General features: G+C 42.8%; 2 protein-coding genes across 3 annotated transcripts; one reads left to right on the forward strand and one right to left on the reverse strand.

The window, feature by feature from the left end:
- The first annotated feature begins 15,255 nt into the window (after positions 1 to 15,255).
- atp5mf (ATP synthase membrane subunit f) lies at positions 15,256 to 18,474 on the forward strand. The gene is made up of 4 exons (XM_015945389.3): positions 15,256 to 15,360; positions 15,860 to 15,967; positions 18,144 to 18,260; positions 18,345 to 18,474. Exons 1-4 carry the CDS (start codon positions 15,345 to 15,347, stop codon positions 18,371 to 18,373), a joined length of 270 nt encoding a protein of 89 aa, XP_015800875.3. The 5' UTR covers positions 15,256 to 15,344; the 3' UTR covers positions 18,374 to 18,474.
- A 22-nt stretch (positions 18,475 to 18,496) lies between these two features.
- Positions 18,497 to 23,583, reverse strand: cpsf4 (cleavage and polyadenylation specific factor 4). 2 transcript variants are annotated; one of them, XM_015945388.3, is made up of 8 exons: positions 23,179 to 23,583; positions 23,006 to 23,056; positions 22,312 to 22,464; positions 22,087 to 22,182; positions 21,915 to 22,008; positions 21,698 to 21,770; positions 19,201 to 19,353; positions 18,497 to 19,090 (listed from the first exon to the last, which is right to left on the reverse strand). In XM_015945388.3, the coding sequence occupies exons 1-8, from the start codon at positions 23,279 to 23,281 to the stop codon at positions 19,022 to 19,024; spliced, it is 792 nt and encodes a 263-aa protein (XP_015800874.1). In that variant the 5' UTR covers positions 23,282 to 23,583; the 3' UTR covers positions 18,497 to 19,021. The 2 variants fall into 2 exon arrangements, with proteins under 2 accessions (XP_015800874.1, XP_054606689.1); XM_054750714.2 differs by having other exon boundaries at positions 23,493 to 23,573.
- Positions 23,584 to 24,846: the final 1,263 nt, after the last annotated feature.

Consider the following 24,846-nt stretch of genomic DNA (forward strand, 5'->3'; position numbering starts at 1 on the left):
CGTTTTGGTGGCCAATTTATGTCCCCACCAATCGCAGTGGCGGACGTAGCAGTTTAGGGGCCCAAGGCAAACAAAAGCATGGGGCACTTCAAGTGTTTAGAGCCCTAATGGTAAGTCCACCTCTGCCTACAGTGCTAATAAATAATAAAAGGACTTTTGAAACAATGGCTGACGGGAGTTTTAGTTTGCTTTCTGAATCTGTTAGCAATGCTACAACGCTAATGCTAAGTTTTACCAGAGCAGCACTTCAAAGGGAGCTTTGGTCTGTATGTTTTTAACGGGGCTGAAGCTAGCAACAGTTTTTGGAAATATGCCCTTCTTTCCTGCAGTTTAAGTGAAGCTGTTGAGCTGCAAAAGTTATTATCCACTTAATAATAATTATCTTACCTGCTGTAGATATGTGAGTGTCTTTGGTTCAGAGTAATATCATTTACCTTTAATGGGACTGATGAGCTAAAGGCTAGTCTGAGTGAAGATGAGATAAAGTGTTTCCCTGAATAAACCCAGTCTTAAACAGACTTCTGACATCTCAAAGAGACCCGGCATGTTAAAGATCTATTTCATGGCACACGTTTTCAATTAAAACGTCACAGAAAATTAGAAATCTATAAACTATATACGTGTGTGTAAAACTATATTGTCATCAGTTTTGAACAATGACTAAAGAAAATACTCTGCAAAACACAGCAAGTATACTAATGCTTTAAATGGGCTGGCACAGATGCAATATTGTGAAAAAACACATATTCCTTTAGGTTACGACCAGGCGCGCAGATAGGGTGTGGGATGGGGGGGATCTGTCCCCCCCAGATTCAGATCGACCCCGATCCGTCGATGCCAAGAAACCTCACCTTGATGCCTTGGTCCCACCCCGGTTGCCTAGGAGATACATCATCAGGAACCGCCAAGGTGTGTTCCAATATTCATGCTCCACCGAGGCATCTGTTCTCTGTTTGTTAGCCGTTTAGCTAGCTGAGCAAGGATACATGGGAGATGTCTCCAACCCTGGCCTTGGTCAAAAATTACTCAGAATACAGCGCTGTATTTTTAAAATAGCGGATTAGGAGCCGGCAGCTACTTCGGAGGCGAATTTCAAGTTTAAATGTAAGTCAGCTAATTGTAGATATTGGGCTGATATTTGAAATGTTTTTTAAGGACAGTGTCCTCATTAGCAAAGCGCCGGGCCAAGCAAGACATTGCCTTGTGAGGCCAGGCGTCTTGACATTGAGAAACACCCACTCAATGTCAAGGAACGTTGCCTTGATGTCTTGGCCCCGCCCTGGTTGCCTAGGAGATATGTCATCAGGAGCCGCCAAGACGTGTTCCAATCGGTTCCAATGTTCATGTTCTACCGAGGCATGTGTTCTCCGTTTGTTAGCCGTTTAGCTAGCTGAGCAAGGATACACAGAGGTGTCTTGTAGCCTAGCCTTGGCCAAAAATTACCCACAATACCGCAGTATTTTCAAAAGGATGGCGGATGAGAAGCCGGCAGCTACTTCAGGAACAATTTTCAAGTTTAAAAGTAAGTCAGCTAATTTAAAATGTTTTTTTAGAACCAAAGAAGTTATCTATGGTTGGTTAGTTGCTTAGTAGTTTCAGCTTCGGTGGCTAGCGGGTAGTAACTCACTAATATATTTAATTTAACAAATATATACACAATTTAAAAAGTAAAAGGCTCGTTATATATTTATAGTGAAACTAATACGTGTAAAATATAACGTTATCTCCTGTGTCACGTGACGTTATGTGACCGCCGTGGAAGCCGCGGTCACGTGATGCAAGTCTGTTCCATTTAACCATTTTCTTTGACTAAGGAAGGACAGCGTCCTCGCAAGGCCAGGCGCCTTGACATTGAGAAACACCTTGAGTCTCTGAGTGATGCCATGTTTCCTTCTACGGGAGTCCGTGAGGACAGAAACATTTTCTGATTTGTATCAAGCGGTTACAAAAATGTCTCCATTCTTAAACATTGTTGTTTTACACATTTTCAGTTTTGCTCATTGCCAGTGATGAAAGGGAGTCTGATGTGCTTGTCGTTTTGCTGGAGGTTGCACACCCAGGGATTTTTGCCCCTAATGGCCATCTGTTGGTAAGGTCTTACTCAAACACAGAAAAACTGCTTGTTTACAATGATTTAGGTGTGCACTGCCCCCTGTTGCCAGGGAAAACACACATCGTTACTTTTAAAATTGTCATGACTCCCAGGCTCACACCCTCCTCTGCCTCTGCTGCCTCCTCAATCTAGCCCTCTGCCACTTAATTACCATCACCTGCACCCTGTCATCAGCTCATCACACACACCTGCTTCCACTGCTATATATTCACCAGCCAGCCACCAGTTCCCTGCCAGATTATTGAACGCTCTTTGCCAGTAGACCTTCCAGCCTTCCACCTTGCCTGATCACAGCCTCCGGACCTCGTTTTCACGCCTGACCCCTGCCTAGGACTCTGCCTGCCCTCACGACCCTCGCCTGTCTTAGACCTCGTCCCTAGCCTGCTCCATTTACCTTCTTTGCCTCGTTCTGGTTTTTGACCCACGCCTTCTCTCCAGCTCTGTCTCCCGCCTCGCCCTCCCTGGGTAACGTCACGTCTAATAAAGACTTTTAAAGGTGCATTACTGTGTTTGGTGTCATCACGGGTCCTTCTAGTTCAGTTCATGACAAAAACAGCCTATTAAGCCTTTTAAATCCACATTTCTGGCACATTTGTTTGATCTTTATAAGGTATAAACGCCATGTTACAACACTAAGCTAACTGCTTTTTATTTATTAACCTAGCTTTAATTATTTCTGTTTTTTTAGATAAAAACTGTTACAGTCATTTTCGGTTTGGGGAATAGCAGTTTGTGATGTGGGAAACCTTGTCGGGCCAAGTCCGCACATGGAAGCGTTGATGCGTCCTCGATCGGTGGGCGGAGCAAGAACACGAGGACTTTCAGCGTATTTGCTGTGATGTGTACTTGGGCTAACACTTGTAATGTTTCACAAGTACGCAGATTGAGAAACGGCCACTATTGAACAGAAGCTATTGAGGAAAAGAGGCCATTGCTGAGAACTTCAACATGAGCAACAAAAATCCAAACGTGTTTGAGTTGGACACAGCTCAGAAGACAGCATCCTGGCGGTTTTCCATAGAAACCAGCCCAGAGCCGGTCTAATTACGAAGTGTAAAAAAGCCTTTAGAGTTCTACCACACCAGCTGGTTATCTACTTTTTAGGTTTTGGGACATGATTGTGATGTATGAGTGTGCTGCTCAGTGCTGGCACCAGAACCTGCCTGTGACTGACAGTTTTATCAGTTCAGCTCAATATGCTAATGCTTAATTATTGGCAAGGGCCTCCAACGTGTTGGCCTCCCACTGAAGCCACGGAGGAGCCAAGAGTCTGATGGGAATTAGCTAAATGGCTGCTTGGCGGTCCTGTCACTGCAGCAGAACACATCCAGGAGCTGCTGCGCCATTGCAGAATGACGAGTTGTGGGTTTGAATCCCACGAGAAACAGTGTGGTGTGTTTTCTGTACACCTAATGCTGCACAGAAATGCTTCTTTGTTTAGGTGAGCAAATAAAGATCTTTAAAGACAGAGAACAGAATTTGGGGGCTAAAAGCAGGAGGTTTTCCAGATGTCCTTTAGACAGGATCACATGGTCAAAATCAGGAATACTTAAAGAGCAAGTCACCCCCAAATCAACTTTTTCTTTTTGATAAATTATTTAAATGTGTGTCTAATCGTGCTGCAGACACGTGTAGTCAATAGTTTTGCACTTTAGTGCATTTTAATAAAAATTTAAATTTTCTGTCTAAAACTGTCAGTGTTGTGCTGTTGTCAGTTAAAAACTCTGCACTGCATTTGTACCCTAGAACGTTAGCTGGCCTGGTACCATATGATGTCACAATGTCGTTGTGGGCCTGTGTGTGTGTATTTGTTAGCGGCTCTGCCCTCTCGGTCTGCTTAGGCAACAGCATTTGTTGCATTTTTCAAACAGGAAGTGGGAGCTGAGTAAGACTCTGGTAGGGGGTGACTTGCTCTTTAACCAAACGTGGATGTTTTTGGTTTGTAGGACCCGTAGGGGGGTAACCGAAGAAAAGTCATGCACACATGGGGACAACACGCTAACACCACACAGAAAGACTGCCAGGATTTGAACTCTCAACAGTGCTACCAACTGCACCACCGTGCAGCCCCATTAGCTTTAGTTTTAACACTTCAAACATGGTTTCTTGCTGTGAAGTCGTCCCTTTTTGGCTTCGTCAGATCTGAGTAAAGAATCTACCACAGAACCTCTGTGACCTCCTCACTGTTCCACTTCCTGCCTCCTCCTCTTCCTCACACTGCTGCTCTTTCACTTCTCCTCAGAACAGGTTGCGTTTCAAACCACTGAAGCAAGCTTCTCTTTATGGAAACCTTCCTCCTTGTCGTTGTCCACGCTGACTTCCTGCAGATGTTCTCCTCCTTTCTCTTTTCTCCCCCCTTCCTCTGTGTCCTACAACAGACAGATTCAGGAAATTGTTCCACTCATCTCCTCTCATGGATGGTGATGGTGTTTCACGAAGAGTCCATCAATCATTTACTCACTCACTAGAAGTGATGGTAAACTGCACCATAGCCACAGCTGCCATTTGGTCTTGTCACCAATATAAATGAGGCAAGGGACGTGCCCTGCTCAAGGAATGAGTTAGGACTGAACCAGCAACCCTAGTTTGATTACCGGACAACCTGCCGCCTTATCTCAGTAGAGTCTCCACCTTCTCCTGAAAATTCTTCTGTCATGTTTTCACCTCTTCTCCTCCATCTGTCTCTACCCCTGACTCTCCCTTCACACCTGTCTCTTTCCTTTCATCTCCCCTCTTCCTCACACATCTTCTCCTCTTCCTTCCCTCCTCCATGTTCCTTTTTCTCCCCCCTCCTCCTGTAACCATGTGTTATAATTTTAGCTACGTTTGTCACCGTTTCAAGGTTGCCTTTCACATATTTGCTCATTTTTTTTGTTTTCATCTTCTTTTTGTTAGCCAGCTAATTCTCTCTCTCTCTTTCTCTGTCTTTCTTTCTTTCTTTCTCTCTCTCTCTCTCTCTCTCTCTTTCTTTCTTTCTTTCTTTCTTTCTCTCTCTCTCTCTCTCTTTCTTTCTTTCTTTCTTTCTTTCTTTCTTTCTTTCTCTCTCTCTCTCTCTCTTTCTTTCTTTCTCTCTCTCTCTCTCTCTTTCTTTCTTTCTTTCTTTCTTTCTTTCTCTCTCTCTCTCTCTCTCTCTTTCTTTCTTTCTTTCTTTCTTTCTCTCTCTCTCTCTCTCTTTCTTTCTTTCTTTCTCTCTCTCTCTCTCTCTCTCTCTCTCTCTCTCTCTCTCTCTCTTTCTTTCTTTCTCTCTCTCTCTCTCTCTCTCTCTCTCTCTTTCTTTCTTTCTTTCTCTCTTTCTCTCTCTCTCTCTTTCTTTCTTTCTTTCTTTCTCTCTCTCTCTCTCTCTCTCTCTCTCTCTCTCTCTCTCTCTCTCTCTCTCTCTCTCTCTCTCTCTCTCTCTCTCCAGAGGTGAGTGGAGGTGGAGATACCATCAGTATGCAGAGTCATGGCGGCGCGGCTCAGTCGTCATTGATTCAAGCAGGAGCTAAATATAGACACTGTTGGGGCTCAGCATCTTTACCAGGCTGGTAGGAGGGATGGATGACAGGATGGTGCACACACACACACACACACACACACACACACACACACACACATGGCTCTGACTGGTGATATCCACCAGCACGGATGATGAGGCACAACACAAATGCTCTACAGACACACATGAGCCAGACATCTGATGTTTTAGTTATACTTCTACAAACATCTGGCAGAGTTTCTCTCCCTAATGGAGGAGCTTTCATTATGGAACCAACATGGCCGCCAGCGCCAAAGCACCGTTACTGCAACTGTAACAGACATGTAGAGTTGCCACGCATGCAAAACAAAACTAAAGCTAAATCACGTTGTGAGGTGGTTATTGTTCTAAAAACATAATTTCCCTGATCAAACATGATACATGGTTGTAAAAATGTGAAAATTATGTCGTTAGAACAATTAAGTGCTAAAGCTAGCAGATTACCAGGAAGTGAGGGTTACATTTATATTGTTATTAATCTGCTATAATCTTTATTCATGGAAAAGTACGTTGCTGTTGTTTGTGCTGCTGCGGTTATCTGCAAGATGGCCGACCCTAAAAGCCTTCAGCAAAGAGCCGCTGCCCTCTAGTGGAGTGGCAGGACTCAGCTCTGTGTCCTCAAAACCTGAGCATCGTGTTTTTTTTAATATTGCACTGAAATAAGCTCGATAACACGCCAGATTCACTCTGTGATCATGACATAAATCTGCTGATGCAGACGGTCGCTGAAGTCCATGATTGTCCAAAAGATGCCCTACATGTTTTTGCTACAAATAATCAGGTGGCGAGTCACAACGCTGCAGTTGTAGCTCATTAAGTCTCCCGCTTAGATGTTTGGAAGAGGATTACTGTTATAGAAATTTTATGTTTTATTATTTCTTGATCATTAATCCTATTAACTAAATGTACACCCACACATTCCTGTATCCATTCACACACACACACACACACACACACACACACACACACACACACACACACACACACACACACACACACACACACACACACACACACACCTTCTGTTCCTTTCTTATCTCATGTTATAAATAAACTTGAAGGGCTGATGTTCTTTGCAGTGTGAGCCTCAAGCTTTGAGCCTCTGCCCTGATTGCAACCAGTAACGTGTGGTTATTTGTCTCTCTTTTCTTTTTGCTGCAGGTATTAGGTGATTGAGAAAATCCCTAACATAATCTGGTTCTTCGAAGTCAGGGTCCTGGGTCACCTGGCGGCGCCAAGAGCAGACGCCGGAGAACTGTCTGCAACCTGAAACTCCTCCGGCGCTGAGCTTTCGCTGGAAGGTCGGTGTGCGGGTCTTGACGTCGCTGGGAGGCACACGGATCCACGAACTCGAAAGCTGAGCGGAGAGATCTGGTGAGACAAGTTTTTTTTTAATGCTGTTTTGTCTTTACGGTACTGAGAGAAAAATCCTAGGTGACCAGAGGACACTAAATCGGTTCAGTCCGCCAGAAGGGACGTGTTAACAGATTCCTGGAATGCTGTATTGGCTGGGTTTTTGAGCGTTTTAGCCGAAATTAGAAACGCAACTCTAGTTATCTCTCGAGGAATATTGGCCTGATCCCGGAGCTCAGAGAGGGTTTGCACCGCGCTGTGAATTCACAGACTCACATAATTGTTGAGATGAATCGTAAGCGTGGGACTTTGGCAGAGATTCATTCGTTGGCACAAAAGATGGATGCCATCAAGGAGAGAGTGGACGAATCAGCACGGATTGGGATAGATTAATGTCCATTAAATGGGATTCGGAGAGGTGAGGACCAGCAGACTGTAAGACAGAGAGGAAATTATCTCTGTCTGGCCCCAAAACAATTTATAATCGGAATCTGGCGCCCTTGAGCCTGCAAGGCTCCAACGAAAACTCCCCCTCAGAAGATATGTGGAATGTGGCGTCGCTATGGCAACTCAACTCTGTCTCCTATCCCAGCTTGGGCGGGACTGCAGGAAGGCCGCTGAAGCGTCCAGGCTCACTGCAACCCTCCAACCCGAAATGCTCCTCCCCCTGTCCACACTGAGGTGACATGCGCTGTTTGTAGTGGCTGCAGGAACTGAAGTGGGGATAGTCCCTGAAGTCTGTTGCATATCTGTCTGAGGTGTTTTTTTGCAGAGCAAAGCTGCTCTCCTGCTGGAGGGTAACTCTGAAGTGCCTTTTTTCCCTCCACCTGAACCAATCCTCATGTTACCCTCTTATCTCTATTAAGGAAGCACGACTCAGGGTTGTGAATGACCACAGTCATCAATTCTTGTCATGTGTCTTGCCCATGTATGTCTGATCTCTGAATTGTGTGTACTGAAACTCTAATTTCCTTCTGGGATTAATAAAGTATCTGATTTGATTTGATTTGTTAGAATGAATGAGAGAGTGCCTGGACTTGCTTTGTTTTTGACCACCGATACGCATCTCACGTATCGGTGGTCAAGATTTTTATACAAGTTGGCTGTCACGCCGTAAATTGAGTCCCGCTGTGTTCAGAACGCAGTCGAAGGCCGGATTCGTGAGCCTAAATCTGACCTCATACTGAAGACAGACGGTGTGACATTTAATATGGGAAATAAAAACTCACAAACACCTTTCAGTAAAAATGGTACATTCATAGACACAAAACATCCGGGTAATGCGGAAATTATCAGGAGATGGATGAAAATACACAATTTCTCTGGAAATTCGATATTTGATTGATATTTGATTTGCTATTTGAAATTTGATGAGTTGCCGCTGAGGCAACGGGGGCTGGGAGTTCAGCCACAGATTCACAGCCTGCCTCTAAATCCAAAATAAGTAAGTAAGTAAGTAAAAGTTTATTTATATAGCGCCTTTCACAGATATAAATCACAAAGAGCTGTACAACATGATAAAGATCAGGGCAAATACCTCTAACCAATAAAAACATCAGAAAAACAATAGCAGTGATAAAATAGAAAATTAACTCATGAGTATAAACAAAGTGAAGGTGTGAACCCGAACAAAGCCATCTTTTTGAAACATTTAGGGAGGGAACGCCTGGATGAAAAGGTGAGTTTTTAGATGATTTTTAAAGACCTCTACAGTGTTAGAGAGACAGAGATTTGAAGGCAGACTGTTCCAAAGTCTGGGTGCAATAGTCTGAAAGGCCCTGTCCCCTTTGGTTTTCAGTCTGGTTCGAGGAACAGCCAGGAGGTTTTCAGATGTGGATCTAAGGTTCCGAGAGGTGATGTGTGGGGATAAAAGCTCAGATAGGTAGCTTGGAGCCTGGTTGCTAAGAGCTCTATAGGTCAGGACTAAAACTTTAAACTGTATTCTATATTCTACCGGGAGCCAGTGGAGGGACTGTAAAACTGGAGTGATGAGAGCTCGTCTGCTGGATTTGGTTAGGAGTCTGGCTGCTGCATTTTGGATGGCTTGAAGGCGTGAGAGGGAGGTTTTGCTGAGACCAGTAAAAAGAGCGTTACAGTAGTCTAAGCGTGATGACACAAAGGCATGGATGATTTTTCCAGATCTGCAGTAGAAACCAGTTTATGGACTTTTGAAATGTTTCTCAGTTGAAAGAAACAAGAGCGGGAGATGGTTTTGACGTGTGAGTCTAAACTTAAAGATGGATCAAAAATAACTCCCAGGTTTCTAATGTTGGCCTTGACTGATGGGCAAAAAGAGGCAATTTCTTGCTCGATTTTTGGCTGAAGTTACTGGAGTGCAGAGATCAGGGTCTCTGTCTTGTTAGCATTGAGGACAAGAAAGTTGCTGGACAGCCAGTTACTGATCTGGGTCAGGCAGAGTACAAGGGTGGCCAGCCTGTCCAACTGGTGTGGCATAAAGGACATATAGAGCTGAATATCATCAGCGTAGATGTGGTAGGAGATGTCTGGGAAAGACTGAATGATGCCAGCTAGGGGAAGAATATAGAATGCGAATAGTAGAGGCCCTAGAACTGAACCTTGTGGGACCCCGCAAGTTAGAGAGGCAGTGTCTGAGGAGAAGGTTTCTGACTTCGCTGTGAATGCTCTGTTTGTGAGATAAGAGAGCCAGTCTAGAGCAGAACCTGAAACCCCAGCCAGGGCCTGTAACCTGTTTAGTAGAACGTTGTGGTCTACAGTGTCAAAAGCTGCACTGAGGTCTAGCAGGACCATGACAGAGCATTTCCCTGCATCAGCAGCCATCAGGAGGTCATTATGCACCCTTACTAGAGCAGTCTCAGTTGCGTGCTGCTTCAGAAAGCCAGATTGGAAGGGGTCAGAGATCTTTGACTTAGAAAACCAGTTGGGTTTCAACAACCTTCTCAAGTACTTTGCTGATGAAAGGTAGCTTAGAAATGGGCCTAAAGTTACTGGTGGAGCTGGCGTCAAGGTTGGGTTTCTTTAAGAGAGGAGTCACTACTGCATTTTTAAAGTGAGCCAAAGAGCCAAAACCAGAGTGAATATCGGCGTAGCCTACACTAGCTTGAGGGAGCTAAAGGAGGCTGCAAAATCACAGACTGATGGTGACCTGGCTTTGTTGCTACTGGACTTGTAAGTAATAATGTTTTTTGTCCAACAGTGTGGATCTTTTTACTTTGTGGTTTATTTTAGCATTAGTAGGCTCATGTTGGTGTTAGCTCGTTGTGAGCGCTAGCTACAGCAGGCTGCTGCAGGTGTGGAAGTGTGAGCGTCCTGCCACTGTATCCCGACTGATCATGCACCCTGGCTACTTGGCCAAGGAGATGTCCCTTTGGCTGACTGGTTAGCGCGCGTGACTCACCCGGGGGTCTGGGATCGAATCCCGCCCGGGCCCTTGTTTCTCCACCTTACCACACAGGGTTGTTTACAACTGTTGTAGTTCCACTTTTAACCAGTAGGGCAAAGGAGCAGCAAACTGCTCTGTGTTACTTTAACTTTAAAACTTTTACCTTATTTTAGTAATGCTATTTTTAGAGAAGAATTAATTTTGTTTTTAGAGGAGAAATAAAATTAAATGTCTAAAAATTTGGCTGTTTTACTTTCTCAAAAAACAATTTTTGCAGTGCACACACACACACACACATACACACACACACACACTCACAAGGTTTCCCCTAGGATGCCCATCTGAGCTCTTGCTGATGGTCTTATCTCTGACTCAATTATAAGAAAACCCATGGGCCTATTACCCACAAACCACCTCTTCCTGCTCGCCTGACATTTATCCGTCTACTTAACATAAAAAAGAAAAACACAAATAAGAACGATAACGTACAAAAAGTTTTTTGTGTGTGTTTAAAGAGAAAATATGAATTAAAGAGTTCTAACTGTGTTAAAGGCATCCATGTTTTAACCTTGGAATTAAAGTAAATATACCAAAAAATGCCCCCCGTAAAACAAGATGTTAAAAATCTGTTGTTTGTTTTAAAGACGGATGAACATGGGGAGGGTTAAAGGTCACGGAGAAAGCTCCCTTCATCCTTTTTCTTGTTTATCCTTCTTGTTTGTCTCCATCTCTTTCTCTCCCTGCTGCCGGTGGGCCCATTTGTGCTCATCTCTTTTTAAATCTCTCTCTTTCATCCCCGTATTCTCCTCTCTCTGTCTGTTTATTCTTCATCCCTCCATCCATCCCTCTCCATCAGCTTCAAAGAGCTGTCTTTGCAGCAGACCTCGAGGGCACCTGCCTCTTGAGGCGGAAATCAAATCATGGGTCCCTTTGTGCTCTGGCCTGTGTGTGCGTGCGTGCGTGTGCATGCGTGCGTGTGTGTGTGTGTGTGTGTGTGGGTGTGTGTGTGTGTGTGTGTGTGTTTTAGCACAGAACCACCTCTCACGTGAAAGCGAGAGCTGCTGCTGGAGGAGCAGTGGCTCTGCTTCAAGCCCTTTCCTGATAGCGGAGCTTCTCAGCTTATAGCAGCCTGAGCAAAGATAGGTGGGCGTGGCCAGCTCCAGCTTGTTTTTGAAAGAGTTTTGAAACGGCTCATTCTGGAAGGTGCAGAAACTTGTGAGAGGGATTTGGTGCAAAGAACATGAACATGTTTTGTTTCGACTATAGGACCACTATAAATAAACACCACGACACGTCTCCTTTAAAACTCTGGAGATCTGGCTTCCGGTTCCGGTTCTGGTGGGGATGGCATCTTAGCAGGGGGGCTCTTGACTGAAAATGATCAAAACTGCCCCAAAGCGAAAACTTTAACTAGCCAAGTGCAATCTAAGATAATACGGGGGCATAAATGACGTCCAGAAAAACACAAAAAGGCCAAGAAGTCAACTGCTGAACGAGCCGAAGACGGCGACTCATAGCTAGCAGACGACGCTAATGCTAGCTCCCCCGGGGTTAGCTGAAGCTACTCTCCCACTCCGAGTGGGGAGGGTCATGGGACTGAAGATGAGGAGGAACCGGTCAGCTTGACGCTGATATTGAAAGAACTGAGAGGCGTTGGCAGGGAGGTGAAAGAATTTCGCAAAGACACAAAATCACAACAGTTGGAAATAAGAGGCGAGTTGGATAAAGCTAACGCACGGCTCAACGAGGTGGAAACCAGGGTCTCTGAACATGAAGATAAGCTCCAAAACACAGACGAGATTATGGCCGAGATATTAACAATGCAAGAAAGGCTTCAAGCTAAACTGACCTCGCTGGAGGCCAACTCGAGGAGGAGTCGCTCAGGCTATACGGCGTACCGGAGGGGGCAGAAACGGGAGCTCCATCTATGGCCTTTTTGTGGAGAAGCTGCTTCGGGAGAACCTCGGCGTCTCTCCTTCAACAGCGCTACAGATTCAGAGAGCCCACCGACCGCTTTCACCACCCCCTCCGGATGGTTCCCAACTCAGATCGGGAATATGCGGGGACTCGAAAGGTCTTAAAGGAGAAGAATCTCCGGTTCAGGACCCTGTACCCGGCGCGGCTTAAGGTGTGTTTTGAAGAAGGAGCGAAAACCTAAAACACCGTGGAGGAGGCAACGGTGGACCTGGCGAGTCGGGGTCTGCCCGTGAAGGTGATTGCCCCCCCCCCCCCCCCCCCCCCCCCCCGGGGGAATCTCAGAGAAAAACTGCAATCTCGTTCTTTCGGTCATTACCCAAAGCTCATGACCATAGGTGAGGATTGGGACTTAGATCGATCGGTAAATCGAGAGCCTGGCTTTCTGGCTCAGCTCCCTCTTCACCACGACAGATCGGCTCAGCGTCCGCATCACTGCAGACGCCGAACCAATCCGCCTGTCGATCTCCCGATCCCTCCTACCCTCACTCGTGAACAAGACCCCGAGATACTTAAACTCCTCCACTTGATGTAGGACCTCTCTCCCGACCCGGAGTTGGCAAGTCACCCTTTTCCGGTCGAGAACCATGCTCTCAGATTTGGAGGTGCTGATCCTCATCCCAGCCGCTTCACATTCGGTCGCGAACCTGCCCAGCAAGAGCTGAAGGTCAGAGCTGGATGAAGCTAGGAGGACCACATCATCCACAAAAAGCAGAGACGAGGTTCTCCTGCCACCAAACTCGACACACTCCACACCACGGCTGCACCTAGAAATTCTGTCCATAAAGGTAATGAACAGAACCGGTGACAAATGGCAGCCCTGGCGGAGTCCAACCCTCACTGGGAACAGGTCCGACTTACTACCGGCTATGCGGACCAAACTCACGCAAATAAAGATTTAATCAAAAAAACTCTGGAGATCCGATTTTCCTGAAGATGCTGCAGCGTTGAAACCCGAGACCTCTACCTCTGCTTGATGCTCTTAAGATAAAGCAGGAGTTTTCTCTTACCAAGATCTGATTATTCCTGTCCTCAAAGGTGTCCCTCACCTGTGAAATGTGAGGAGACAGCAGAAAAGAGAAACCCAGTTACCTTTTTTCTGAACCTACCAGGATAACCATGCCCAGGATGACAGAAGCTCCTCCAGCATGGTTGTCATAGCGTCCATCTGTAATTCTAAACTGTGAGCAAAGGTCACCAGACACAGGTACTGGACCCTTCACCCCATGACTTCTTAGCTCCTACTCCCGCCACCCATCATGTGCTCAGGAGAGCTTCTCTCTTCTGACTATTTAACCAGGTTGCTGATTTGTGGCTGAGAAGAGATAACCAAAGTTGGGCAGTGTTTGAGTTCAATGGTGGGTGCTGCAGTGATATAGATACACGCCACACACATGTTGAGAAAAATGTGTGTACATGTGAGTGTCTGATGCCCTTATGAAGCTCTGTAGCTGCTACATGCTTCACCAGTTAGCTGCTGGCCGATGTTTTTAGCTGCATGGGGATCCCAAAAAGAAGTTTAATGGCTGTTACATGTAATTTATTATAATTTCAGACATGTTTTATCGCTTTGTGTGTTCGTTTGTCACCTGGCTGTCAGATTTCTGCTCTGGGATTCTTCTTAGACTGAAAGGACAGGAGGAGAGGTGGATGAAAGTCTTCAGAGGGAGGCTGGAAGATCCGTTCAATAAAGCAAAGTGTTTGGCGGCGATTCTTGGAGGAGGGTGTGTGTGTGTGTGTGTGTGGGGGGGGGGGGGGGGGGCTCATGTACCAGCTCAGCAGCAGCCACTAACCAATACCCCCCCCCCCCCCCCCCACACACACACACACACACACACTGGCCCCACCCTGGATAAGGAGTGCTGTGTGTTGGCACCACCACCACAGGCTGTTGAGCTTGATGTTGACATTGCTAGTACCTACTGCCTTTCTTGTGGAGGAGGAGTTTACTGTCAAATGTTAAAATATTCAAGATAAAAATTAATCATGAAGATTTGAAGAACTAATGAAATCACTCGTCTTCTAGAACATAGGTATTCATTTCCGGGCCTCGAGCGCCGGTATTCAGCACGTTTTAGCTTTAACTCTGTTTCAACACACCTGATTTCAGTCAGCAGGTGATTAACAGGCTTCTGCATAGCCTGATGAGCTGCTGCACAGGTGATCCAACCACTGAATCAGTGTGTTGGAGCAGAGAAACCACTAAAATGTGCTGGATACCAGCCTAGGTCCAGGATTGAATATCCCTGTTCTAGACTGATTCATCATCACTGGACTTGCTGGGAACTGGTGTCTAACGCCAGCAGTCTCGTAATAGCCGAGGGGGACACTCTGGACAGGGCTCCAGGTCGCTGGTCTGCGGGAGAAAACCTATGCATGCATGGGGAGAACATGCAAACTCCACACAGTAAGGCTGCAGCAGGGATTCAAACCAACAACCTTTTCACTGCGGTGCAACTGTTCCACCATGCAGGCCAAACAGATGACTTCTCTTAAAAATATAGAAAAAATAAATGTTTGACTATTAAACTAATAAACTTCACATTGGATTTTTCTCATATTCAGAATGAATTAGTCTAAGGTGTGCAGCATTATTGTGGTTATAGAAAACATGAATGTTTGTACAATAATTCACATTCAGATGTAGGAAATGAGTGTTTCACTTTTAGGTTGGTTTTTAATTATTTTCCCCTTTCAGATATATTTTATGGACCATTTTTAATTTTGTATTTCAACTTTAACTCAGTAATGTAACCAGATACTGAAGCAAACGGTATGGCAACAATAATGTGCCACCGTAGAATCTGACCTACTTTATGAAATAAATTAGTTAATGTTTTATATCCACATATCAACGCGTAAAAATAAGCTTTGAATGAAAATTGTTTACCGTTATGGAAAAGTGAATTTCAAGTCTTCTCTACTGCCATCTGGTGGACAAACAGGAGAACTACAGGTTCTCCCACAATGCAACTCGCTGCTTTACTTCCCATCATGCCTTGCAAGCAAACCTCCTGCACCCGGTCAAGATGGCGGACAGACCAGGTACCGTAGCGTGTCCTCTGCTGTTAAAAACCGGATTTATTTGTGTTTAAATGTTTTGTTGCATTTATCTTTTTAACATTTCGGAGCCTTTATGTGTTTTGTTCTGTCGGGCTGAGTGAATTTATTAGCTGGGTGGTGATTTTATGAATGTAGGCCGCTAAATCCTTTGACAACGTCAAGGACTTTGTGCATCGGAAGCGACTTTTATGGAATTATTTAAAATTTATGTGCTTTAAAAGACACAAGAACCGCGACGTTTCGCGTAAAGTTTAGATGAAGCCTTAATAATTGTATTTAGGTGTTAATAGAAGTTTTTATGTTGGACAAAATAACCTAACAATGTAGCTCTATTTTACATTATTACATTTAATGCATAAAAAATATCGTTTGTTTTTGTTTCGCAGCCTTTCACATCGGGCTTCGGTTGTGATTTAAAAATGGGACCATAATAAAACACATTTGCTTTTCTAATGTTTCTGTTGTGTGTGATTGTGATCAGTTCCTGTTGTTGAGAAGCGGCTGATGGACGTGAAACTGGGAGAACTGGGAACCTGGCTCGGAGGTCGAGACTTCACCCCCAACGGCCTTATCTCAGCCGTCCGCCGAGGTGAGCAGAACCCACCCTCCGTGGAGAAGAACGTTTAAGAGAGTGTGTGTTCAATCAGAAAATTAGTATTTACAAAACAGACTTTGTTTTTCTAGGAGCTGACCAAAATAACATGACATAAGAGAACAGCCAACTGATTTAAAGTTTTACCTGACCAGTAATCAGTCAGCCCTCACGTGGGTAAATGTGCCTTTCAGTACACCTAAAGCCTAAAATCCTGGTTTGGTTCATTTTCCACATAGAGGGGAAAAAATTAAAGTTTTTATTTTGTATTAATGGGTTCAACTTAAATTACTTTCAAAATAAAGATTATTCTCGGTTATCATAAACATTATCACTAACATTTGAACTATTTTCCTGTTAGGAAGTCATTACGTCAATCCTTTCTCAGCGGTAACTGACACAGGCCAAACTTCTGAAAATTAGAAATATTTTCTATCTTTAGGAAATTAACTTACTGTATTTCCATAAGTGCTTTATTAAAGGTGTGGTTCACCAAAACAATCATTTTTTAATGATTATTTCTGATGATCAGTTTTGCAGCCCGAACATGAAAATAGTCTCCTACACCTATCTCCTGCATTAGCTTCTGATAACAAATAGACAGTAAAACTCTGGGATTAGAAAAGCCGGACAGATCCATGTCACGCTGTCACTTAACATTCATAGACTCACCCATCTTTAGTCACGATGAGGGAGGTTGTTGTTTAGCGTCCAGGAAACAGCAGAGAATGCCTAGGCTAGAAGAAGCTAACCTTTAGCATAAGCAACTCCACCACACAGCAGAACTCCTTCAGACTTGTGTTATTTGTGGAGATAAAACATCAACATTGCAGAACAAACAGAATCATTGGTAGAGTCGTGTTTCTGTCATCCAATCAGAGGAGAGATGTCCAAATATCAGGAAATAAGACTCAGAATCCTGTCGTCTCTGCAGTGATGGGAATTACGCAGTTTAAAATAATGGCGTTGCTAAAAAAATATATGTACTTTTTTCAGTAATGCGTAATTGAATTAATTACCGTCTTCTTTTATCATAACACCGTTTCCGTTACTGATAAGAAAATGCATGTGTTACAAATTCAGCATTTCTGGACGCTACAGCGGTGTGTTAAAGCAGGCTTCAGCTGACTGGGAGCTAAAGAGACGGATGTTTTCATCCAAGCCCGTGGAAACGAGGAAGACATGATGAATAGTTAAGGCTGCAGACCCGCAGATTCGCTGCTGCAGCCATGCCCTTTTTGGTGCAACAGCGGGACGTCCCGAAGGTCCGCTCAGACGTCACAATCTTCTACCTTCCTAGATCATCCAGCTGTAACCTGTTTCTGATCATGTCTTTAGTCCCGCTGTAACACTGATGCATCAGTCTCAGACGTCATGGTGCTCAGGTGTTATTAGAACTACCTGTGTGTGTTTACCACCCAGCTCTTCTGTGTCCGGGTCTGACCCAAATTAGTACATTTAAGATTTGTGCCTCTTCAAGTGTCGTTTTAAAGGATTTTTATGTAACCATTACCAGATTAGCAGCAACAGAAATGCTACTAAAAACACACAATAATGTAAAGCATTTCCCTAATGTAACTAGACTGAGAGACCATTTAAAGGCTCAGGAACTGCAGGTGTTTCTATTTGCAATTAGAAATTTTAGCTGATTGGGGTCTTGTTAAATATCACACAGTGACATTTTAATAGTCTAGATTACTGTAATGTTCCTATTAGTGGTTCCTCCTGTTAGGTGCCCGTTTATTCTAATTGCTCAGTTTTATAGAAAAACATTTTATGTTCCAGTCATTAGTCATTTATATTTCAGTATTGTAATTTAAGTAAATTAAGTGAGTGTAATTAAGAAAACCCATTTTTCTTGCATTCTTTGATGTAAAAAAAAAAGTAATGAAAGTTATTTTCTTGGTAATTAGTTACTTTTATAATCTTGTTACTCCTTCAGACAGTTGTCCACTTTGGTTTCATTTCCACTCGGAAGTCCGCTTTTATTTTGAAAGGCACACCAAAACCACAAGAGGTCATTGGTTAAATAGTTTATTCCTGTTGCCGTTAACCCATTTTCTACATTTGATAGGAGCTCAACTTGAACGTTCTTAAGCGTCGGTTCAAAGATGATGAAATGAAACTCCTGATTTGTTTGTAACAAATGTGTGAAGGTGTGCTTATTATTTAGGCCATGACAGATACTACAACAAGTACATCAACGTGAAGAAGGGCGGCATCGGCGGCATTGCCATGCTGATAGTTGGTTATGTGGCCATCAGCTACGTGTGGGAATACGACCACATCAGTAAGACGCAACTCCAAACATTAGTTAAGCGTTTCCACGTTTGCAGACATGTTTGATCAAATCCTCTGGTCTGTTTCCCCGTAGAGCACGATCGCTGGAGGAAGTACCACTGAGCCTGCTTCTCAGACCAGCAGGGGTTAACGTCGGATCTCTCGCTTTCTACGCTCAGCTGGTGTTAATGTGACTGTTGTGACCAATAAAATATCTAAACATTTGTGATTGTTTTTGAAAGGAAATCTGGTGTAAATCTGTTATTTATTGGTACAGAAACAACGTAATTCCAGAGAAAACACAACAAAGTGGCTCCACTACCAGCTGCTAATAAGCAGATTGAAATCGGCCCTGGAGACGTTTGTTGATGGGTGATCAGCTGAGTACAAACCTAAGTCCATACTAACATTCATCACATTAATTTACAGATTCATTAGAACATGAGGAACAGTAGGACTTGTAGAATGCAGTCACATGACCTGAGGAACCAGGAAGTGGTGGACCAACACCCTCTCCATCTTCTCTTGAACCTCCAAACATCAGCTCTTTGATCTCCGGCACCACGAAGCCTTTCAGTTCATTTTCACACGTTCAGTTTTTAGGAGGCAGAGAATGTTTTTTTTTTCCCCCCCCCCACCTGCTGTGTGAGGCTGAGGACATCCGTGTGGGAGTCTGGAAGTCTTCTGTGTTCCATCCCAAATCCTGGAGCCCAGAGATTTCCCGTCTTCAGCTGCTGCAGCCAGCTGCTGGACTGGTGTTGAACCTGAAGGTTACTGTCCACTCAGGAAGGCAAGATGACCTTTTGTGCATTTGTTGGCGTAGTGGCCCTTTTCGCCGCACTGCAGGAAGAAAAATGAATGAGTGATCAAAGAGGGAAGAACAAAACTGAATTTCTACCCATCTTTCAGATTTATCATGCATGAAGCAGCACGGAGGTTAGAAGGCTTGCCTTGTAGCAGGTGACCTGGTCCAGAGGACGAGGCCCCCGGTTGGTCATCAGGTTGTTCTGCTGAATGGGAACAGTTGTGTTGTTCTGAATCCTCTGGATCGGACTGGTCAGCTGGATGTAGTTGTGTGATGATCGGCCGATAGTCGGAACCGGCTGCCGCAGGAAACAAGCAGAGAAACATATTCAGCAAAACCTGATGAGTCAAAGGTCAAATAATCCCATCACCTTTAAGCAACATAACAGCAGGTGTCTTTAAAGTGTGGCCCAGGGGCCATTAGCGGCCCTCTGAGTGATTTTGTTTGGTCCTTGACTGCATTTCTAAAATGACATGTCTCCAGCAGGCCGTTGATGGAGAATGATATTTAATAATTGAGTAAAAATTAAAAAAAAATAAACCAGAAATTTTCTTTTTTTCATTTTTTCTTAAAGCAGAAAGGGCACCATCTAGAGGTGGAAAATGTAATGCACCTTAAATCTCATTTCCATGGTGCGACTGAAGCCACACCTAGCTGGCCAACGGAGCTAAAACGTTTTATAATTATTATTCTCAAATTCTGCTGTTTATTTATGAATGTTTTAAAGACGCAACTGTCCATAAGAAATGTCGTGACCTCTGCATCAGTCGAGGTACTTCTGCAAATGCGCGTGCTGTGGATGACATCTGTACATAAGTGGATGTCTAACTATTGGCTAATGCTGAGCACGGAGCTTTACGGTACGGTGGCGTAGGGCTGGACGATAATTCAATACTTCAATACATCTATCGATAGACGTGGTGCGATAGGAAAAAAAGGGGTCAATAAAACTTTGATAAAAAAGTTTCTTTTTTTTTCATAATAGCCTTTTTTTATTATAACCTATCAGGTAGCAGCATACTAGACTCACTACTTACTCCTAACCAATCAAAACCACAGACTCGGCTACGTCACCAGGCCCTCCCCTCTCAAACCAAAACAGCGCATGAGGCAGCGAGACGAGGCGAAGAAAAATGAAATGGCCAAGGCTGTACGTAAAATCTATTTTCTACTATTTTTTTAATATATTTTCAATAATTATCGATTTTGATCAATATAAAAAAATGTATCGATATACTATTTTTTTTATATCGTCCTGCCCTACGGGGGTGGGCTCAGCAAGAAATATTATAGTATTGCCTACATTATATGACAGTAAAGGTTAAGACGATGGCTTTTACAGATTTCCAAAATATCATTTATACTTTCTGAATAGGAAAATCTCAGTAATGCTGCTTTAATGAAAAATAAGTCTATTTTTGTGGCCCATGAGGACATTTAACTTGACAACTTTGGCCCGCGGGCCGCCTATTGAAGACCACTGCTTTAAACAGAATTGTTTCTTCTATGGTTCTTTCGAGAAAGAAAGAAAATTATCTTTCATTTAGCGCCTCTCAAGATAAAAATCATGAGGTGCTTCACAAAAACTAACAATTTTACATACATAAAATATTTTTAAAAAACAATTACAAAATTTTTTTTAAATTACAATAAATTTAAAAACTGCGAGGAAAGGGAGAGAAAATGAATAGGAAAGAGGAGAAACATTAAGTAATTCCAGGAGGACTTAACCCCTGACTTGCTGCTGGAAAATAACCAGATAATTCCATGTCATGTGATACGGATGGCAGTGAATGTGTCTCAAAAGTAGGGCTGGGCGATTTGGCCTAAAATCAATATCACGATATATTGAGGATTTCTCCTCGATAACGATACATTTTCGGTTTATTGCACAGCCCTACTCAAACTCTTGTTTTAACGCCCCCTATTGGGGACCTCTACAGTTTCATGTCCCAAACATCTACAACTGTCCACATTCTCCAAACAACTAAAACCACAATCAAACAGCCCAGATGGGAAACAAGGCCATTTTAAATTGTAATAAATTAAGATACAATGATATTTGAACTTTTAGAAAAGCGTCTGGCCTTCACTGGTGTCTGCTGCAAAAAACGATTGAACAAACTTAGTTGAGGACCCCTGGAATAAATAAAATAAGACTAAATTTCTGAAATCGAATTTGAACTCACAACCTCCACCCTGTCACACAGCCCTCCTCTTCTAAAATTAAGTTCAAGTATTATTTTATCTTAATTTATCAAAATCCAAAAATTGCTTTGTTTAAAATCGAAACTGTTTTGATTGTAGCTGTACTCGGGGAATGCAAACAATCACTGACATTTGGGACATGAAACTCCAAAGGCCTCCAATTGGGAGGCGCCAGGGCCCAAAGAGTTAATTCTAAAGATTGGTGCTGTTTGCAGATAACAACACACTTCAGTAGCTCCAAGACTAGCCATTAGCTCATCAGTCCAGTCAGACTTAAACTTTATTTCTCCCAACAGAGGCTTTTCTAGAAGCTCTTTAGAAAAAATAGTAAATATTTATGTATTTCACCTGCTTCAAAAAGGCAGAAAAAATAATTTTTTTAAAGTTGGCTGAACTAAGAGTTGTTTAATAAATTTGTGAGTGAGTGGTCGTACCTTTGTCTGGTTCTGAAGTTGCTGTTGAAGAGGAGGCTGTTCAGAAGTTCCCATAGGCAGCTCAAACCGGGGGCTGCAGGAAAACATCTCAGTAAATTTTACATCTTTGATTGTGTTATTTCAGAATCTCCTAACCCAAAAATCCACTTTTACTAAATAAAAACTGGATCTTAAACAGGTAATTTATGTAAAAAATCAAATAAAACAAATGACTTACTGCATAAATTTACAGGACTTTCCTTCTGGACAGAAACCCACCAGGTAGTTCACACAGATCACCCTTCTTGTGTGTCTGTGTCTGCAGTCAGGCCCTGAACACACAAACATCCAGAAGCCGTTTGAAGAAAGAGCAGAAAAAGAGTTTTTCTCACCCACATGCCGGATCTTACCGTGTTTACAGAAGCCTCGGTCGTACCATGGACAGTCTTTGATCTTAGACTCTGGATCAATGTGCAGGAAGGGACATTCCTTATTGCTACACTCACCTGGGGGTCAACACATATAAGAAATAAAATATTCAGAGCCTTGAAGACAAGTGTTGAGTGGTTAAGAGGCACAAGAGCCACACTTAGAATTCATTTAATGTGTTAAAGATAAAGAGAAAGTCAACTAACCAAACTTTGAGTAGAAGTAGCATTCAGGCATCTTTGTCATGTCATACTCATGGAGAAACTCGCACTGGTCTCCTTTCTTACACAGTCCTCTGAGCCAGTGTTTACACACCACCGTCTTCTCTCCGCTGATGTGACGGAACGGACACATCCCACCTGAATCACATTCACAGTTACAACATTCATCTCATTTGAACAACTGCAAAGTCGGGTTGTTGCAGAGCTACAAAAACAAGAGTCAGAAGAAATCAAGTCAAAATACTTTCTCCTCTTTTGTCATACAAATCAAATCTTTTATGTTAATGTCACTACAAGGAAGAGCGAGATCAGAAGCGGTGGTTGACTCTGTGTTTGGCATAAAAATAGAAGTGAGAATCATAAGTAACATAAAAATGTGACAAAGAGTAACAATAAACACTTTATAAATAGAAAAGGTCTGTTTATGAAAAGATTGCACCGGTTTAGCTATAGTCTCTATTGCACACTAGAAAGAATTTTATTAGGAATTCAGAACCATGATGCGGAGACAACCAGTGAGTGGAGGGTTACCAATACATTTTATTTAGAATTGTAAAGCTTTGATGAACGTTTCAGATTAAAATAAAATAAGCAGCATTTGTGTGTCTAATGGAAACACACATGGACCCGTGACCAACAACAAAACGAAGTAAAAACTACTGAAATTATATTTTTTTACCTTTCATGCAGGTTCCTCTGGTGAAGTACTCACACACAGCTGACCCTGACTCTACAGGGGGACACATTAGCACAGAACTGATTAACACAAGCATGTGTGTACCTGCCGTTAGCTCTCTCATTAGGGTTCATTCAGATAAAGCGGCTAATAGCAGGTAGCATCCCTACACTTACTGTCCATGCCGGGGAAAGGCAGAGGCTGCGCTCCCAGCTGCTGCTCCATAGCTAGTTCCAGATCGAACTTGATGTGATCCACGGTGGCCAACAAGTCCTGCATGTTTGCTTTGGTTTTCTGCCCTCAAGCCAAATAAGTTGTTTTCGCCTGTGCTAGCTTGAAATCGAACCTGTTAGCTTAGCTACCTCATCCGCACACTAACGAAAGCGTAGGCTAACGAAACTTGACGGTCAAACAGATTAACAAAATATAATTAGAAAACATGTAAATAAACTAAGTTTGTAGTTTTACTGCGTAAAAAAAAACTTCTGACCGTGGTTCAGGTCTGTCAGTTCCGTTTTAGTTATCGTTCTACTCGTTGCTCAGCGTGACGGTGTTGGCGCGCGCACAACGATCACCGAGCTGACGGATCTAGACTGAACTAATCGATAAACGAGGCCTTTCACGTTTCACTTGGAAAATGCTTGCCTCTTTATTTTTTATTTTTTATTTTTTTATTTTTGCTTTAATTTTTTGTTTCATGAAAAATGAGAAGAGTACTTATTGAGAAGAATATTATGAATTGTAAAATTATTTCCAGGATGAACCTTACTAGATTCCTATTTTATAGTGAGTTTTTTTTTCTGTTTTAAAATATGTAGTCATTTTTAATTTTCGTTTGTCTGTCACATAGTTTAAAATTTATTTGTTTGTACAATTTCGTAATTAAAATCACTACTGATCTGACGCTGGGTCTGTGACGTCACAGCTGAGTCTCTTCTCCCCCAGCATAGTTGCTACTTACCACATGGCCAGATTTGTGGTGGTTTTCTCCATATTTAATGTATCTTCTTTCATCCTGGAAGGATTTGCAGCTTGTCACCATTCTTTTTCTCATCTTCTCTGTGTCTGGTTCAATTACATAAATTTGGTGAGACAAGTATTTGTAGACCGTCCTCTACGTCATTTACACAAAACCTAAAGTAACTTTTGTCACCTGTCAAAAATAAACACTTTATTGGCATAAAATTGTATTTTTTAAATTCACAGACATCATATGTCAAAACAATGGCACATTTCAAACAGGATCAGAAAACAACTTATTGGCTCATACATTTTTTTGGAACTAGGGGGCCCACAAACTGACATGGAAGAGTAAGCAAGAGCACATAAAAAGTAATAAAAGAAGAAGAAGAAAATATCATTTCTATAGTGCCTCTCAAGATAAAAATCACGAGGCGCTTCACAAAAACAAAAAATGTAAAAATATAGAGTCCACCTTTAATCTTTTGAAAATGTTAAAAAAAGAGTTTAAAATAGGCAACAAAGATTTATTTTGATATTTACAACTGAGGCATTTCTCTGACATTCAGGTGAAACCACAACTAGCGGGAAACTGTAATGTGCTGGTTAAAATTATACTGAACTCGAAAAACCAATTGCCGTCCAAGGTAGTTTCTAAATTATACAGCTGTATTAAAAAATGTAATGGAAATAATTCACAATATGTAAAAACCAAATGGGAAAAGGATATGCAAAAGGAAATTTCAGAAGATGATTAGCATTCAATGTGCAAAACAAACTCAGCTCTACCAGCTCCAGGAACTGGTGAGAATCCGGATGGAAGAACTTAGTACTAGGGATGTCCCGATCAGGTTTTTTTGCCCTTGAGTCTGAGTCAGAGTCAT

Source organism: Nothobranchius furzeri, chromosome 12, assembly GCF_043380555.1.
Source record: "Nothobranchius furzeri strain GRZ-AD chromosome 12, NfurGRZ-RIMD1, whole genome shotgun sequence".
Classification (NCBI taxonomy): Eukaryota; Metazoa; Chordata; class Actinopteri; order Cyprinodontiformes; family Nothobranchiidae; genus Nothobranchius; species Nothobranchius furzeri.

Bases quoted from the DNA above. Each gene is read 5' to 3' on its own strand.
- atp5mf (XM_015945389.3), top strand. The intron at 15,968-18,143 runs GTGAGCAGAACC...CTTATTATTTAG, and splicing joins TATCTCAGCCGTCCGCCGAG to GCCATGACAGATACTACAAC. The intron at 18,261-18,344 runs GTAAGACGCAAC...GTTTCCCCGTAG, and splicing joins GTGGGAATACGACCACATCA to AGCACGATCGCTGGAGGAAG.
- cpsf4 (XM_015945388.3), bottom strand. From the start codon at position 23,281: ATGCAGGACTTGTTGGCCACCGTGGATCACATCAAGTTCGATCTGGAA. The intron at 22,465-23,005 runs GTAAAAAAATAT...AATGTGATTCAG, and splicing joins CAGAGGAACCTGCATGAAAG to GTGGGATGTGTCCGTTCCGT. The intron at 22,009-22,086 runs GTAAGATCCGGC...TTGTGTGTTCAG, and splicing joins CCGAGGCTTCTGTAAACACG to GGCCTGACTGCAGACACAGA.